This window comes from Lissotriton vulgaris, chromosome 6 (genome assembly GCF_964263255.1).
Source record: "Lissotriton vulgaris chromosome 6, aLisVul1.2, whole genome shotgun sequence".
NCBI classification, from domain to species: Eukaryota; Metazoa; Chordata; class Amphibia; order Caudata; family Salamandridae; genus Lissotriton; species Lissotriton vulgaris.
The window spans coordinates 1,567,287,302-1,567,305,497 of NC_141694.1; the positions used below are offsets into that span (position 1 = coordinate 1,567,287,302).

General features: G+C 48.5%; 1 protein-coding gene across 4 annotated transcripts in view; it reads left to right on the plus strand.

Moving 5' to 3' along the window:
• The window catches only part of ASB3 (ankyrin repeat and SOCS box containing 3), a 404,583-nt gene that overhangs the window by 364,124 nt on the left and 22,263 nt on the right, over nt 1-18,196 (plus strand). For all 4 annotated transcript variants that reach the window (XM_086927737.1, XM_086927738.1, XM_086927740.1 and 1 more), the window contains exon 10: nt 16,126-16,259. In XM_086927737.1, coding sequence (XP_086783863.1) covers nt 16,126-16,259 — 134 coding nt within the window. The remainder of the gene's footprint in view (nt 1-16,125; nt 16,260-18,196) is intronic.

Here is an 18,196-nt window from a genome sequence, read left to right on the forward strand (position 1 = left end):
GCTGCTCTCCCTGCCGGCTCCGCCCCCAGAGTCCAATTAGCCATCTACAAAAGAGTAGTGTTATCCCCGCTGCGCGGGAGTGCGCCGGGAGAAGCCCGGGACAAGGGCGGGACCGTCTGTGGCCGTCCGGGGCCGAAGGAGGCCGGGCTGGGCCACCCCTCTTGGATTGTGTGATACAGCATCTAACTCAGTAAGTGTCACAGATTCTCTTGTATTACTTCGTATCCATTATGGCGACTGCTGCTAACACAAGTCCTATAACCAGCAACTTGATATCTCTTCCAACGGAGTCTGGCCCTTTGGCCATTGGCCCCTTAGATAAATTCTTTTTCAATCGCTCACTGGCAATAGATAAAGAACTAACTTTGGCAGAGAAACGCGCTGAGCGTAGGCTATCTATTGAGATACTTAAGAACTCTACAGATAAGTCTTCAAATGTTGTCTACCCCACTTTGGTAACTCCTCTTTCATCAGTGAGCCTTCCAGTTACAATCGAAGGCTCTGAGGCCTTGGGTGACAGCATAATAAAGACTGCCGCGATAGATTCTATCAATACTTGTGGTAGTACATCTCACCCATTATCGCCCTCTGACTTGGGCCATCAAGTTATACCTGCCAATTCTAAAACTGGGGCTAAAAGGAAACGTCCAGCTGCTGTAAAAAAATGCAAGAAAATGGCCCGACCTCCACCAAAAATTAGGAAGTTACATACATCAGTGAACATTGGGAGTACAGTTAACGAGCCAGTACAAAGTACAGGATGTCTAATATCAACTACTCCTATTCCTCAGGATAACCTAGACAAAGTGGACGATTCTTGTTCTGTTCCCAAAGTACCAAGTAAAGACAATGATGTATTATTTGCAACTGTGCTTCCAGAACTGGAAAAAATGTTTAGATTAGTACTCACTCCCATTGAGGATAGAATTGCTAAACTCATTGATAGATTAAACCACTTTGAGCAAAAAACCTTAGACAATTTCTATTCCACAAAATCCCTGATCAAAGCAAACAGGGCGGAAACAAACCTAAACCCTCAGGACATGAACACCCCCCACATTCAGGACAAGGGTAGAAATCCTAGAAACGGCTCCCCTATACCTTCTAAACAAAATAAACCCCCAGCAAAAGTTATTGCAAAACCCACAGCTAGGGCCGGTAAAGCGTCCTCGGGCTTTGAACCATCGCAGTCGAATCTAACACATCCCACACAGCCCTCATTACCTCAGCCACAAAACCAACCGGCTGTTGTAAACGTTGTGGCTACCTCGTGCCAACAAGCGGGTAAAGTATCAACACCTGTAAGCGTAACTACTAACATATGTATACCCCCAAACACCAAGGGGGTAGGAAATGGGGTTAATGTTCATCAGCCGGCTGTCAGAGCCCCAACAGCGTCCCTAGCTAATAGCAAACAGGTCCAGAAACCTGCCCTTCAACCTGTTCCCCAAGTTCCCAAATCAATCCCAACGCCCTTGCCAAAGCCACCTCACAGAAAACCCCCAATTAATCTAACTCCAGACTCCTTCCCCTATGTGGCAGTTCTCATCAATGTACCACCTCTACCCCCAGGACAGAGAGAAAATTTCCAGATGCTCAAAAACAAGACCATGCACTGGTTAAAGGAAAATCGTCCTCTGCCGGGTGGCATTGATGGGCTAATAATAGGGGCTAGGAGAATAGACTGGATGGGCTATACACCAAAAACCCTGGGGGGGGAATGCATAGTGGTTAATTTCCAAGATCCTAGGGTGGTGGGATGGATAACAAGGCAAGGAAGTGGAACAAACAAGGGTGGTATTGGTATTGTTGACCTCACCTTCTTTTACCCCAGACCAACAAGTGTAGCTACAAGCCTACTAAACGAGCCCATAATCCCCCCCATCGTGCAATGGCCAGTTGTCTCTTTACCACCTCCCCATGCTAGTTTTAATTATACTCCATATACTCACAATAATCCCCATGTAGGATGGCAGGATTCGGGTTGGGGGTATTGACACACTGGTATAGACAGCACGGGTGGAATTACAAACGAAGTAGAGGTCTTGGGTGATGTTTGTGGTAATATTACTGCTACAAATATAAAGGAGAACAACACCGAGGCTGGGTGTGTGGACAAAGACGGTGGCTCTAGACTAGGAACATTAAATGCCTTATACCCTGTAATGGATGACTTAGTTGAGGGCTTAATGGATGACTCAGATAGGCTGGATAATCTAATGGGAATTTCTATGTCATCCCATGAATCTCCACTTGCAAAAGCTCGGGTCGGGACAAATGTAGATATTGGCACCTTCTTGTCCTGGAATGTCGCCGGGTTGGCTAGTAAGTTGGACTCCCAGTTTTGGGTAGATTTCATAAGTGGCTATGACATTTGTTGTTTCCAAGAAACCTGGGCTTGTGATCCTCTCTTTTGCTTAGGTTACTTGAATTACTATATACCAGCCATAAAAGGGGGACGAGGGCGGCCAAAGGGTGGCCTAACAGTGTGGGTCAGACTGGGGTTGCATATTGATATAAAAATCCTTGACCTGGGAAATAGTGATTTACAAGCCCTTAGAATCTCTGTTGCAAAAGGCCAACCAATAGATTTATACAATATCTACGTGAGAGGTGGTAAAGTAATAAATCTATCTACCATCGAGTTGTTGTCTGATGCTATGGAGGCTAATTCCCAGGGAAATGCAAAGATAATCGCTGGGGATTTAAACAGGACTTTTGAACCCTTGAACTGTACAAATGACCTTAATGAGTGTGAAGAGGATAATCTCTGGGGAGTACCATCTTTAAACTTACAACCTGTGAAGCGATGGACAAAAGAGATTTTATTGTTAAATGGAATATGCTTGGAATATGGTCTAAGAGCCCTCAATGGCAGGACACCTGGTGATAGGGAGGGCAGTTTCACTTTCGACAATGGCATTAATAAGAGCCGAATTGACTACATATTGTGTAGTCTCCAGCTGTGGAACGGGGTTGTTGATATGGCAGTAAGGCCCCGGGTTGAAAGTGACCACAACCCCCTATGTGTGTCACATAAGTGGTGGAATGCAGGTCCAGGAAACCCTACTGAGACACACGATGAAACCCCTTTTTTAAGTAACGATGAGCGAAGGTTAAAATGGCCCAAGGTGCCAGCAAATGAAGTCACTATGACATATATTACTAATAAGGTTGATGGTGCAATTTCCGAGATTGAAGCTGCAGTCCCAGTGGCTCCCGGGGACAACGTTATCACTGAAATCCACAACAAGTTATTCTCCTCTTTAAGACCATGTTTTTTTATAAAGAAAAGAAAAGGGAAGAAAACTAAAGAAGTGGGTAGGTGGTTCGACAATCATTGCAGAACAGCACGTCTAGAACTGGGGCAGGCAATAAGGAACAGGGATCGTGCTTCAGTGATTAAGCACAGGAAATTGTACAAAGCAGCCATCTATCGTGCAAAAAAGAAATGGGACGAAGACCATTGGGCCCAATTAAAAGTAGCCTCCGATAACAAAGACTCAATGTTATTTTGGAAAATTATTAAGTGGGGTAGTGGAGCGGGCCCAGCAAAACCCGACAATAATGTACCAGTGGAATCCTGGGTCGATTATTTCGGGCCCCAGTACGCGGAAAGTAATATATCCGTGACAGCTGATGATATAACCCCGGCCTATGCAACCGAAGATTTATTCTCCCTCAGTGAAGCAGAAATTGCCATCAGTACTGCGAAATGCGGGAGGGCGCCAGGCCCAGATGGTATCCCCCCTGATATTTTTAAACATGACGTGGCTAGATGGGCTAGATACATTTTGCTTGTAGCAAATGCCCTAGCAAAGGGGGCAATGGTTCCAGACATTTGGAAAGGTGCTACCATTATCCCCATTCACAAGAAGGGCGATCGTTCACTGCCTGCAAATTATAGGCCCATAAGCTTAATAGCCACCGTGCAGAAAATAGTCGGGAGAATGGTAACAAACCAGCTAATGGACTGGGTAGAAGACAACAGGGCCCTTTCCCCATATCAAGCGGGATTTAGGCGAGCTACCAGTACCATTGACCAGGTCTTTCGCTTCACAATACTGAGGTGGAAAACTGTTGAGCTGGGAAGGGGCAGCCTGTATGTCGCGTTTGTCGACCTGCGGGCCGCATTTGATCTAGTCCCCAGGTACAAGCTATGGTCGGTGCTCCAAAAGCTGGGGATCCCTGCAGAACTGCTAACACTAATTATGCGACTGCACGAATCCAACTTTGCCAGAGTCCAATGGGGAGGAAGTAGTGAGACAACAGAGGACTTCCCTGTGGAAAGGGGTGTTAGGCAAGGCTGTTCTATGGCCCCTCTACTTTTCTCGTTATTTATTAACGGGATAGTTGAGAGAATGTTGAGGGCTAGTGTCGATGCCCCTTCGTTGGCGGACATCAGGGTTCCGATCCTGATGTTCGCTGACGACACTCTTATTTTGTCCAAGACTCCCATGGGGCTGCAGCGTGCATTAAGCATTTTTGATGCTTTTTGCATGGAGCACGGGCTAGAGGTAAACGTAGGAAAAACTAAACTAATGGCCTTCTCTGCTGGAAGAAGAAGCCATCCTAAGATAACCCTAAATAACAGCAGGCTCGATATAGTTAATGAATTTACATATTTGGGAGTGCAGATCGCGGGGGGGACTGGCTGGACGCATCATGTGAACAAAGTAGTCCTAAAGCACCAGCAGCTATCAGGTGCCTTAAGGGGTGACCACTGTAAATCAAAAACAAAACCTATAAAACCCGCACTGACAGTGTACGATGCGAAGGTTTTGGGTGCCACCTTATATGGCGCTGAACTATGGGCTTGGAATAGTCTGATGGCTCTTCAGACCTCTGAGAACAAGTTCATGCGCGGGATTACTGGACTTCCGCAGAGCACCCCCCTAATCCCATTGTTTATGGAGCTTGGTAGACGCACGATCGTCGACAGAGCTCGATTGCGACCAGTTCTTTACTGGAGACGTCTCTGGACGACTCCAGAAATAAGACAGTACGCGGAGGGCTTTTTGTGGATAATCAAGGAAGATACCTTCCATAAGATAAAATGGTTAAAACATCTGAAGACCATGTTGGTAAATCTAGGGTTCTCAAACCTTTGGAACAACCCCGAGGGAGAAACCTTCCCAAGCAAAGAAGCCCTCAAAGAGCAATATTGGGATTGGGTGGGAGGCAAGATGCTGAATGACACCAGGACAGATTCATTGTCTGGTCGTTTCCTGGAGACTAAAATTCTACCTGTCCTAGAAAATTATTGGGATAATATCACGGTACCAATGGACAGGAAACTCATTTTCCAGCTAAGGTCAGGATCTATCCCTCTTAAGAAATTGACATCTGGTTGGCACAGACCCACTAATAGCCTATGTCCTGCCTGTGAAAATGCCGAGGAGAGCTTAGGTCATTTTCTCTTTTCATGTGAAGCCTATGTGAATCCAAGGAGGAAATGGCTCTCGCCGGTATGCAAAAACTTGGGGACACGCGAAAGTTCCGTGGCTCTAAGAATCCTATGTACAACACATCAGGACTCGATAGTCATGGGTGTCGCCAAATACATGGGCTGGGCTTGGGCGATAAGACGACGGTCCTTAGGGGATTGCAGGTAATCAGGGACTCCTTTTAATAAATTAATAAACTTTTATGTATTGGTATAAATAGTTTTATCTGCAATGTTGTATGAGCTGTATTGTGTTTAATGTATTTTTACTCTGTACTATGTATTTGTGAAATTGTTCTGATTTTATGTGCTTTTATGAGAATTGTCTCGAATAAAGCTTATACAAACATTAAAAAAAAAAAAAAATGTTCTGTTTTAAATTGTATAATTTTTTTTAATGTTTCTTAGCGCTATATTAGAATGTTACAAATGTCTCTTTATCTCTAAACCGTCTATTTTCCGTTGTATCGTGCTCAGGATTATATGTTATTGTATTAATTTTGTTAATTCTTTTATGTGGATCTCATATGAGTTCCAAAATCATAAATAAATAAACTTGAAACTTTATACAAAATTTCTGTACCAACATCTTATTCCAGAGAGCATTAAACTTCAGGCCTTCACCAGTAAACTAAAGCCCAATTCTTTTTTCCACTGCTACACTGGACAGGGAATTCAAGAAAGTAGACACTAAGGGCAAAGGAGTTGTTTAATCAGGTAGCTTGGGTTCCTGATCCTTAAAAGCAGGTCATCTCTTGTGTTGCTGCTCCCCTGCCCTGTGGTACATGGTGAGAAAGATTTTGCCAGCCTTGCCTACGTTCCTTTGTACAGATGATACCGGATGATCAGGTCGTGGAAAGGCATTTTGTATGGTCTAGCCTGGATTACACTGATTGTGTTTTCTTGTCCGTAGACATTAGTGCTGTCATCAAATGTCACGCTTGGATGTGTGGCACTTGGTTTTCAAGGTATGTTCAAACTTCACTTGTGAATATCGGTGGCCACTAACAAAGAGTGGTGAGGCGGAGGTAGCGCGTGGGGGCTGGGTGTGTTAATAATCATTTTTTAAACTTTCCTGAAGCCGCCGGCAGCCTTGCGTTGCTCTTGCTGGCTTCTTCCTGGTCCCAGCAGCCTGCAGCACGGGGATGGCCTGAGCGGGCTGGAAGGGCACTCCGCTCCGCTCAGGTCATGGAGTCTGTGGGGTTTCTCCAGCCCAGCTGCTGAATGCAGACGGGAGGGAGAAACCTCAGTGTGCATGTGTTTTGGTTGGCCTGAGACAACGGGCCATACGCACGCGTAGGGAGTCACACGCACTCCTCCTCCCCCTCCCATGCCCCACCCCTCCCAGCACAAGCTGGCTCGGAGCCAGCAAACGAAAAATAAAACGATGCTAGAACATTGTTTTATTTTTCATTTGCTGTCCCTGCGCCAGGCAGTGGGGCGACGCTCCTCTGCCATTCCTAAGAGGTGGTCTGCTCGCAGATCATGTATGCCAACGTGCTTGATGCTACTGTGGGTATGGTCTGGGACTACCGACCACCCCCTCCCTGTCCTGTGCACCACCACATCAACCCTTGAAGTAATTAGCCATGCGAGGAGTTTTGTTTGGAAGGCAGGGGTCTCACGACCCCCCTGCCGTATTTATTAAAATATGAAAACAAATTAAAATTGTTGAAATAAAACATTATTTACACAAACATTAATATGCAGAATTCTGACATTAGATTTACAGCAATGTAGACAGGTATGAAAGGGCTAACCATAACAAATGTCTAATACAGCGTGTTTCCTAACCGAATCTAACATCCTACGTATGAATTTTGCATCCTAGCATATTTGGGCCTACGGCAAGGTCGCTAACCGGTGTCAGATGCCGGGGATGCCTGGTCTCACCCTGGAGATACCCATTAAGGGACCATCTCTCAGGGAAGCCAGGAAGGGTTTCGCAGCGGTCGAAGCGCCTTGGGACCCTCCGGGTAAGTAGTGCGCTATATAAATGCCTACACATACATACATATTCTCCAGCTACGCCCTCACGTATGAGTGCGCATGCGCGACAGGACCCGGTTACCGGGAGAGTACGTCCCTCTCCTGGTTACCCCGTACGCTCCGTGAACTCCATTAAACCAAAAGGAGGTCCCTTTCACTCTGCGCCATTTGATGATGTCATAGTGTACGTGCGGGGTGGTTAACAGCCCAAGGAAAGTGTGACTCCCTCCCCCGCACTCTTCCAACCAAGCGGATATCCTGCCCCTGAAGTTCTAGGAGAGACCATTGGCCCCTCCCCCTGGGCGACCCCATTAGAGAATGGTGACGCCCTCTAAGGACCTTAAATTGCTGCTCACCGACCATGACCTTACCGCCTGACCAATGATTACAATAAATACGACAAATATGTCACCTGTGAAAGGGAAAAAGGCCTAAGGACAAAACAAGTACATACACTTCAATGCACACAAATTGTTCACATTCCAATACTACCGCCTGTAAAAGGGGAAAAAGGCCTAAGGAAAATTTCAAACCAAACAATATTTACCATGTCATTGCACCATAAACGGCAATACCGACCAACGTACGATTGAAATTCTGCTTCAAGGGCTGGTGGGTGGGAAAATTATTCAGCCCCTAGCTGAGGGGCAGGGAGCGGGCGTGGAGAGCGTAGGGGCAAGAGGGCGCCTCCCGCGATCTCCAGGCCTTTTATCCTCTTGAGAAATGGGGGGCTGACCAGTTCTAGCTGGCCCGCCTCCCCCTGGCCACTTCCCTTGACCCGGAAGTACTCCTATTGCTTCCGGGTCAACGGTGAGCCTGCACCAATCGGTGGTGGGGCACCCCCCGCCGCTTCATCAAGACGCGGCAAAAAGGGGGGGCACGCCCCACCATCGAGGATACGGGGGAGGGGGGAGCCGGTGCCCCGCCATACGTGCGAGGGGGCCGAGCGCCCCCCCATTCCTTATGGTCTGGGACTACGGACCACCCCCTCCCTATCCTGTGCACCACCACATCAACCCTTAAAGTAATTAGCCATGCGAGGAGTTTTCTTTGGAAGGCAGGAGGTCTCGCAACCCCCCGGCCATATTTATTAAAATATGAAAAAAAAATTAATTGTTGAAATAAAACATTATTTACACACTCATTAATGTGCTAAATTCTGACATTATATTTACAGCAATGTAGACAGGTATGAAAAGGCTAACCTTTACAAATGTCTAATACAGCGTGTTTCCTAACCGAATCTAACATCCTACGTATGAATTTTGCATCCTAGCATTTTTGGGCCTACAGCAAGGTCGCTAACCGGTGTCAGATCCTTATTATCCAGCTACGCCCTCACGTATGAGTGCGCATGCACGACAGGACCCGGTTACCGGGAGAGTACGTCCCTCTCCTGGTTACCCCGTACGCTCCGTGAACTCCATTAAACCAAAAGGAGGGGCCTTTCACTCTGCGCCGTTTGATGATGTCATAGTGTACGTGCGGGGTGGCTAACAGCCCAAGGAAAGCGTGACTCCCTCCTCCGCACTCTTCCAACCAAGCGGATATCCTGCCCCTGAAGTTCTAGGAGAGACCGTTGGCCCCTCCCCCTGGGTGACCCCATTCGAGAATGGTGACGCCCCCTAAGGACCTTAAATTGCTGCTCACCAATCATGACCTTACCGCCACGGGCCAGCATAGTTGACCGACAATCTGTCCCCCCCCCCCCCCCCCCCCCCCCCCCCCCCCACCAATAAAACTCCTACTCTGGAAGGTCCTACCTACCTCGCAAAATCCTCCAACCATGCCAAAATATTCTTTGTCAGTAACTCATTGCCTGTCTCAGTCAGGTGGACCCCATCCTGCAAGTAGAAATGGTCCCCCCAGATGCACCCATGTAGAATACTCTGCAATTGAGGTGTTCGAAATGATTTCTCTATCTTGTTGTTGATCCTCTTTAATGTGTGATTCAACGCCCTGACAGAGTCCCCCCCTCCACTGCAGCCTAGGTATCAACTGAGACCACACTATGGTGCAGCCTGGGCATGTCTTTGCAAGCCAACCCGCTACCGAGAATCTCTTCCAAAAGGACCCTCCTGCCCAGTTTTACCAAATAGTTTCCCCCCAGGTGAAGGATAACCACTGAGGGCGGCTGGGTGTGTTTGTCGAGTAACTCTGAAAAGAACCCACTAAGCTGGCTGAGGCAGAGCCCCCCCTACCATGAAAGGAAACCTTGAAAAACCCCTGCTCCGCCCTCCGTCTACATTCGCATGAAAGGAAAACGGGTTTAGCATGTTTAACATACGAGTGACCAACAACCCATACTACATGTGTCCTCCTTCTGTCTTCTTGCATTCGCCGTGATGATGATGGATGCTGTTGATGACCCTGTACCAGTTTCCGCCCTGCGTCACAGGCTCGAGAAACTGAAACATAAACAAAACAACAAGGCAGGTGTCAGGTGATTTAGTTGTACCTTACAACATGTGCAGCCGCACATAACGTTTATAACTGTTGGAAGACCATCTACCAATCCTCTTTACACTGCTGGCATGCAACCCTCTCGCTGTTGCTTCAGTGGCCGCTCCTATTCTGAAAGAATGTGTCCCAAAATCCTTAGGATTTAAACCCGCCTTGCTGATTGCCATTGCCAAAACTCTTTTGAACTGAAACCTGGTCAATGGGGTACCGTCTGCATGTATTAACAATGCTCCCACTGCCGCGCCTACCCGTTGCCTGATGAATGCCTCTACATGGGACACAGGGCAGCAAGGATTAGGCCGTGCCCGATGGAGTACCAAGCTATCCCCCCCGGGGCCTCCTGATCTGTTTTTGATTTAAGTATGGTTAACAACATTGTATCGCCCATTATTTTTGTGTTGTCGAGCCGGAGGCCACCTAGCGTGTCCAATTTGTTGTTAGCCACCAGTTCGCTTACTCGTAATGCCCCATAAAAGGCTTTAAATAGGAGCACCTCACCTGAGGAGCTACAAGTGTCAGACAAGGCCTCCAATACTGCTGCCAGCCGCTCCAAACCTATTAGTTGTCTGGAGTCAGTGGTATTCGCTTGTAGGCGCTGCCACACCCTCAATGCCTTCCGCACTATGAAACTTTTTGTGGGATCTCTGGCCCCTTTTATCTGCGCAAAGAAAGAGACGGCCACCTTGTGTCTGCTAGCTGTCGCCGCTGAGCGCCCCTCTTTGTGCAACGTGTCCATGTACAAGGTAAAATTCCCCTCTTGATCCCACTTAACCTCCCAGTCCTGCCCCAAAAAACAGCAATAAGACATAAACGCCCCTTCGTAAACCGTCCTGGTCCTGGGGGCTAGGCTGGCTGCCACGAGGTTCTGTAGCTGGGGGCATCAATTTGCCAAAGTGTTGTTGGGAAGTGTGCAGGTGTAGCCTCTGCAGATGAAAGATGTTCCCTGAATACCTGCATCTTAAAGTGAGGGAGTGCTTCAGCTGCGTTATTCAAGACCCCAGGGACATGTTTGGCCCTAAACTGTACATTCAATTTCAAGCATCTCAGCACAATCTCCTTCATTAAGCGGAGTATAAACTTACACCACGCTGCCTGTTGATTGATACATTCAACTACGGTCATGTTGTCTGACCAGAAGATCACAGATTGATTGCGCAAATGTTCAGGCCAGACCGTTAATGCAACCCATATTATAAACAGCTCCAAAAAGCCGATGTTCGCTGTCAAGCCGCCTTCTTCCCACCAAGCCGGCCACCGTTTGCGCCACCCACTTGTTTCCAAATATGGCACCAAGCCCCACACTGCCTGCAGCGTCGGTCCATAGACCTAACTCCGCCGACGTAGTGGGAGGAGCCGCAGCACACTACTCCGCCGTTAAAATCCTCCAGGCATGCCATCCATATCCGCATGTCCTGGCGAAGCTCGACTGACAATCTAGTGCAATGGTGTTTTTCCCGCAGGCCCTTCATGGCCTGCGCGATTGAACGGGAAAAGGGGCGTGCCATAGGTATTACTCTCAATGCGAAATTCAGCTGACCCACGGTCTGCTGCAGCTGCTGTAGCTTCACTGTCTCTTTAACCAAACATTTCTGTAGGGCTGCTCTGAATTCTGTGATCTTTTCCTTGAGTAACCTGAAACAACCTTCAACTGAGTCCAATTCAATGCCTAAAAATTCCAAATATGTTGCTGGCCCCACCGTTTTTCCTGTTGCCAGCGAGACCCCAAAAGCCTGCAAGAGCACGCAAAATTCCTGCAATGCCCACTCACACTCCTGTGAGCCTGCTGCGCCCAGCAAAAGAAAGTCATCCAGGTAGTGCATGACTTGATGGTGACCCGTTGTCTGCCTCAAAACTCATTCCAGGAAAGAAGTGAATGTCTCAAAGTAGGCACATGAAACAGAGCAAACCATGGGCATACACATATCAATATAGAATTTTCCTTGAAAGGAAAAACCTGGCAGGTGTGGATCTAGGGGATGTACTGGCAGCAGCCGAAAAGCAGATTCAATGTCTGATTTAGCCATCAATGCCCCAGGCTCAAGAATCCTCAACATATCCACTGCCTGATCAAAAGACACATACTTCACACTATAAACGCCTTCGTCGATAGCGTCATTTAATGATGCATCCCTAGGTGCTGAGAGGTTGTGGATGAGTCTGTACTCGCCCTTTTCTTTCTTTGGGACAACTCCGAGGGGTGAGCAAACAGAATTAGGTACAGGGATGTCATAAAGGGACCCGCTATCCTACCCAGGCGCAGCTCCTTCTCAATTTTTGTCACCACCACAACTGGGTTGTGCCTAACTGACAGTTGATTCCTACATTCTGGCGTCCCGGTATATCCCACCACTGGGATCTGGAAGCCATGTCAGAAACCTTCCTGCAGCATCCTTGCAGAGGCATGGTCTTGGGTACCTGTTCAGCCAAGGAATCATAGCCAGCACGTCAATGGGTGAGTGAGCGACCCGCAAGCCTCCCCCCTATTCCTGTTTCCTTCTTCCCCTGTTTCCTGAGGTGTTACCTTTTGAGCGGCATGCTGTTTCTGGGTGAGAAGAGTGGCCACATATGTAACATGCGTGCTTGAACTTACAAGTGCCCGCTGCCCTGGTGCATGTACGTCTGTTAAAATCCCAACACACGCACTTTCGATCCCCACTGTCTCTGGCCTTACCGGCCACGTCACCCCCTTGCGCTGGCCGAAAGGGCTGATGGGGTTTGGAGGGATAGCCTTTGTTCCAGCTTGTGCCCGCACTCGCTGTCTGCCCGCCTGTAAACTGGCCGTACCATGAAATAGAATCAACCCTATCCCAGGATAATGAGTGGTCAAACTCTTTCGCTTTCCTTAAGGCTATGTCATACTCCTTCCACCCATCTCCTCCATGCTTGTCACTGAACATTGTAATTCTACTCTGGTAACAAGCCATTTCTGCCTGCAAGTTGGGGGAACATTCGGCTGTGATTGCCATAAATACAGAAAAGGCTCTAATCCAATTAATTAGCGTCTCCTCCCCCCTGAATTTAGCCAATTGGGTCCTCCATTCGCTAGGAAACATCCAGTCCTTCTGTGACTTGGCATACTCCATTTCCCTGTTATCAATTAGCAATGAAAATATATTCACATATTTGCCCGCCCATATCAACGCCTTCACCCCTTGTGAAACATGCTGGGCCAGGCTTCCCTCCTGGAGGGTATTGTACCTGCTCCTAGTACCGGCAAAGCAACCTCCTTACCACTTTCAGCGACTCGCGTTGGTGCAACACTCTTGTCTTTTCCCGAATTGCTGCCCGGACCTGTTGTTTGAGGAGAAATTGGTACGCTTGGCACCCCACCGCCACCCCTGGCCACCATGATTTTTTCTACCATTTTTTGCGCTTCTGCTGAGGGATCCTCCGAGGAGGGTAACATCCCCCCAATCCCCAGCCAGGGGAGTACTGCCGCTATCTGTGCCGCCAGCTCAGGGGGCACCTGACCAACCCCGGGGGTGCAATCACTGGGGTGGGTGATACTGTGTCGCGCACCGGGGTAGGTGCTGGGATCACCGCTGGTACCACTGTAATTACTGCTGGGACCACCGGTGGCGCTAAGTTTGGGGGTGTCTGCGGTGTGTCTGGAGCCGTTGCCACTGGTACACTTATCGGGGTTGGTGGAGTAGGTATGGGCGCTACCAGTGGTGCGGGCACTCCTTCGGGGACCATCCCAGGTGACCCCCCCTACTACTCGTGACTTGGGGGCCCGACCATAACTCCTCTTGGCTCTGCCCCGCTTAGGCAAAGCATCTAGTTCCCCCCTGGGTTGAGGGGGCACTATCATCTGCTTGGGTCTCCCCGATGGCCCTGCTTGACCATGTAACCTCTGACTTCTTTCCGCCACGTTCTTCCCCAACTGGTCCATTTTCCCCAATTTCCTGTCCATAGCTGACATTCTGCGCATCATGCCCTGCAACATGAGCTCCATGCGGGATCACTTAGCGCCGCGCCCACTGACCATTTCCCTTCCTTTGCCTTTGGTAAACAACCTACACTGAAACTCAATGACACACCTATGGGAACGATGTGCCTTGTACCTCTATCCAAGCAGGAGGCTCACAGGCTGGCTGTAAGCACCACGCAACTGTGACCGCAACACACTAGCTAACCTGGGTGCTTGGGCAAGCGCACTCTAGCCCGGCGGCCCGACAGAAGCAGTGAAATGCAGGCCTGCCCGTGTCCTCGGATAGCGTCGTCCACCGTGTCACTCTCCGGCACCTCCGTCCGCAGCGCCCCTGAATGCAGGCCTACGATGAAAAGAAAAGTTAAAACACAGTAATGGCTCCAAGAGACAATGGACCTTGTGGTTGAAAAAATTCAAGCCTTTGTCCTGAACACTGTTACAGGGCCAGCGCAATATTAAATTACCATTACCTTGCCCTGTCCTTATTTCACTAGCGCCCTGGGAATTGAAGTTTTGAAATAAAAAACTCTAACTGAGCGTAGAATTACTCACAATGTTATCCCCTAGCGCTTTGTAAATCAAACAAACAGGGAGCGTTCAAAACTGGTCTCCCATCCGTGTACTAACCAGGGCCGACCCTCCTTCGCCTGTCTAAACCACTCCTGACAGTCTTAACTTACTTGCTGGAATTCAGATTGTTGCAAAACCACCCTAGCTGAGCGTAGAATAACCCACTGTAGTCCCCTACTGCTTAGTATATTGAACAAACAGGGAGCGTTCAAATCTGGTCTACCATCCACGTACTAACCAGGGCCGACCCTGCTTCGCTTGCTGATCGCTACCTTGCAGCACAATGGCTCGGCGATGCTAATCCGCCTTACTGCCGCGTACCAACACGTGTAACACACCCAAATGTTCCCTTTCGCTTTAATAGCCCATTAGACTTTGAAAAAAGGGGTAACCTTATTCCCCAAGGCCAAAAACAAACGAGCGCCAACACTTTAGCACCCTCTCCTGCCCCGCAACACTATTGCGCTTGACCTTGGCCTGTAGCTCGCTCTCCCCTCCCTCGCTGCCTTACCGCGTGTCAATGGACCTCGGCCCGGTACCTCACGGCCCAAAAGAGCAACCCGCCCTGGAGCGCCTCTCCGCGCTCGCAGATTTCTGCAATTAACTCTGCCCCGTCCGCCGCGCTCGCAGATTCCTACTGCTCTGTACCACCGCAAATGGGCCACTGCTGACCTCTTGTCCCGCATTGACGTTCCGCGTGCTCCCTCGCTGATCCTGCAGATAAGAAAAAGAACAAAATGTATTCAGCCCCTAGCTGAGGGGCATGGAGCGGGTGTGGAGAGCGTGGGGGCAAGAGGGAGCCTCCCGCGCTCTCCAGGCCTTTTATCCTCTTGAGAAATGGGGGGCTGACCAGTTCTAGCTGGCTTTCCTCCCCCTGGCTCCTCCCCTTGACCCGGAAGCACTCCCATTGCTTCCGGGTCAATGGTGAGCCTGCACCAATCTGTGGTGGGACGCCCCCCACTGCGTCATCAAGACGCGGCAAAAAGGGGGGGAACACCACACCATCGAGGATACGGGGAGGGGGTAGCCGGAGCCCCGCCATATGTGCGAGGGGGCCGAGCTGCCCCCCCCTTTCCTAGTAGTGATTTTTTAACCGTAGGTGATGTGGTAAACCACAAAACGATTAAGGCACCCTTGCATGCTCTTTCCTTTTATCATCCACGCGTTCACTTTGGGTCACCTGCAGATACGTGCATGGCCGAGACAGCAACGCAATCCTTGAGGCAACTCCCGGGAGAAGGCAGATAATAATATGGTAATGATCAGCATATAGTCAACACTCCTCCGGGCTTAGGGATGTGTATTTTAATCCATTTCTGCATTTTGATCTGGTAATGATTTTCGACTTGTTAAGCGGAGTAGTTTTCTTTCATTGCCTGCACGGTTACCTAACACAGCATGTATATGGGAGATCAGTTTCGCCCACTGTAGCATTAATATGTGTGAGATTGTATTTATAGTGAGGTCTATTGCAGTGCACTCTATTGTTTACTCGCGAAGTAAATGTTGCCGAATAACATATAATGTAAGAATGTGAAGGATTTATGAAGTTGTTTCGCCTTGTCATTGAATTGCCTTCGGTTTTCAGTTCAATTTATATTTGAGGGACTCCCTGAATTTAGTTAATTGGGCATAAACGACAGAATATTATTTTTCTAGGTTTACTCTTTGGCTGTTTTTTCGCTGATGCAGGTGATAAACTTTGTGCTAACATTTTGTTTTGCAGGATTTGCTCGGTAAATGATGACGCTCTTAACTTCACTCTGGAGTTCACTAATTGGAAGAGGTTTTCTCCAGCTGTGGAACAGAGCCTGTCCGCCCACGCAGAAAGCTCCACTTGGGTTCCAAAGAAGCATTTTGGTAGGCAAATGACCCAGTTGTATTATTTCTGCATGTTTGAATTCGCAGTTACTGACATAGTAAATGGCTGTTCCGGGGAGTCTGTGAAAGCTGCGATTCTCAAAACAAATTACAGAGAATTTGTAAATGTTTTTGTTGGCGTGGAACAATTGAAGTTGCTCAAGACTGAAACCTGGTTGGGTTTGACAGAATCTAATGGCATTTGAAACTTTTCTCTGTCATTTAGCAGCTAAAGAAAGAAACGCAGTAAGTCAGAGTGATTCTTGTAGATTGTCGAATTTCTGTGTGTTTTGATCTTGAATGAGAGGATGCAGTGATGAATCACTTATGCAATCATACGCACTTCCTCCATCCATGCAGGTAGTAATCTATGCACTCATCCATTCATGCAGCCATAATATATTGCCTTGGCAAATAAGCAAGAGTGGACAAAGGGAAACATTGCACCAAACGGTTCAGGTAAACACATTGTTTTCTTTAAAAAAGAAAACGTTGTTTTAGTTCCGCTAGTGCAGACTTGCCAACTCATACGATGCACGCATTGAGCTAGAAGCACAGGGTTGTAAACACATGCAGAGAGCAGGTTTCCAGCTCGTGTTTGGAGATCCTGGGCAGCCGACGTTCATCAGGGATTTCACAACGTACCTAAGATGTAGGCTGCCGGCTAAGAAGCCTTTGATATTTGTTTTTGTGGGACAGTCTACTCGGAATGTAAGCCTCGCCTCCTTTCTTTGACACCCCCCTCCACGCATGGTTGGCCAGGTGGTAATTGGGCTCAAACCTCCTCCCTCACTCCAGATTTCGCCTCTTTGGGGCTCTGCCCCCTCAAACGATAAAAAATGTAAAACTTGGCAAAACAAAATAATTCTTTGAGTTAAGTACTTAGATAAGCCAAAAATGTTCAAAGTCCATCATTTTGGCATTTGTAAGGTGAATGAGGCTGCCCGTGGTGCGCACAGTGTGCCCAAATAAAATGCCGGCCACCTTAGAGCAAAACCAAAGACGATGATGGACGGAGTGTTGAACAATGCAAGCACTCACCCCCAGTCAACTGATCTGGGTTTAATCCATCATCATTCTTTAGCTCACTCCACCACCCCAGTTCCGACATGGTCATATGAAAATCAGTCTGACCCTGTGCCTCATGGGAACTGTCCAGCCCGAACTGCCAAGCCATGTCTTCCCTGGACCGGAAACCAGCATCCTGAGACCGGTTTCTGGCTAATCAGCCGTCATCAGCCAGGCTAGCTTGAATCCAGTGGCAAAGTGAGCAATGGACCCACGTCTGGGCATACCCTGCCAACTTAGGGCAAACAAAGCAAAACCAAAGGGGATGATGGACAGAGTATTAAACAATACAAGCACTCACCCCCAGTCAACTGATCTGGGTTTAATCCATCATCATTCTTTAGCTCACTCTGCCACCCCAGTTCCATGCCACTGGAATCAAGGTATCCTGGCTGATGGAGCCGGTCCTAGGATGCTTGTTTCCAGTCCAGGGAGGACCTGGCTTGGCAGTTCGGGCTGGACTGTTCCCATGGGGCAAAGGGTCAAGACTGATTTGCATATGGCTGGGTTCAAACTGGAATCAGTCAATCAATCATAGCATTTGTAAAGCGCACTACTTAACCGTGAGGGTCTCAAAGCGGGGGGGTGGGGGGGGGGGCTCCTACTGCTCAAAAAGCCAGGTCTTGAGGAGTCCTCTGAAGGTCAGCAGGTCTTGGGTCTGCCGTAGGTGGATGGGGAGGGTGTTACAGGTCTTGGCGGGGAGATGGGAGAACGATCTGCCGTCGGCGGTCGCTCTTCGGATGCTGGAATGGCATGGTGATCAAAAAAACGATGGATTTAGGCCCACATCTCTGTACTGGGGTGAATGTTTGACATTGTTCTGCATTTTGTCCATCAACTGTTGTTTTTGCATTGGCCACCTTAGAGCA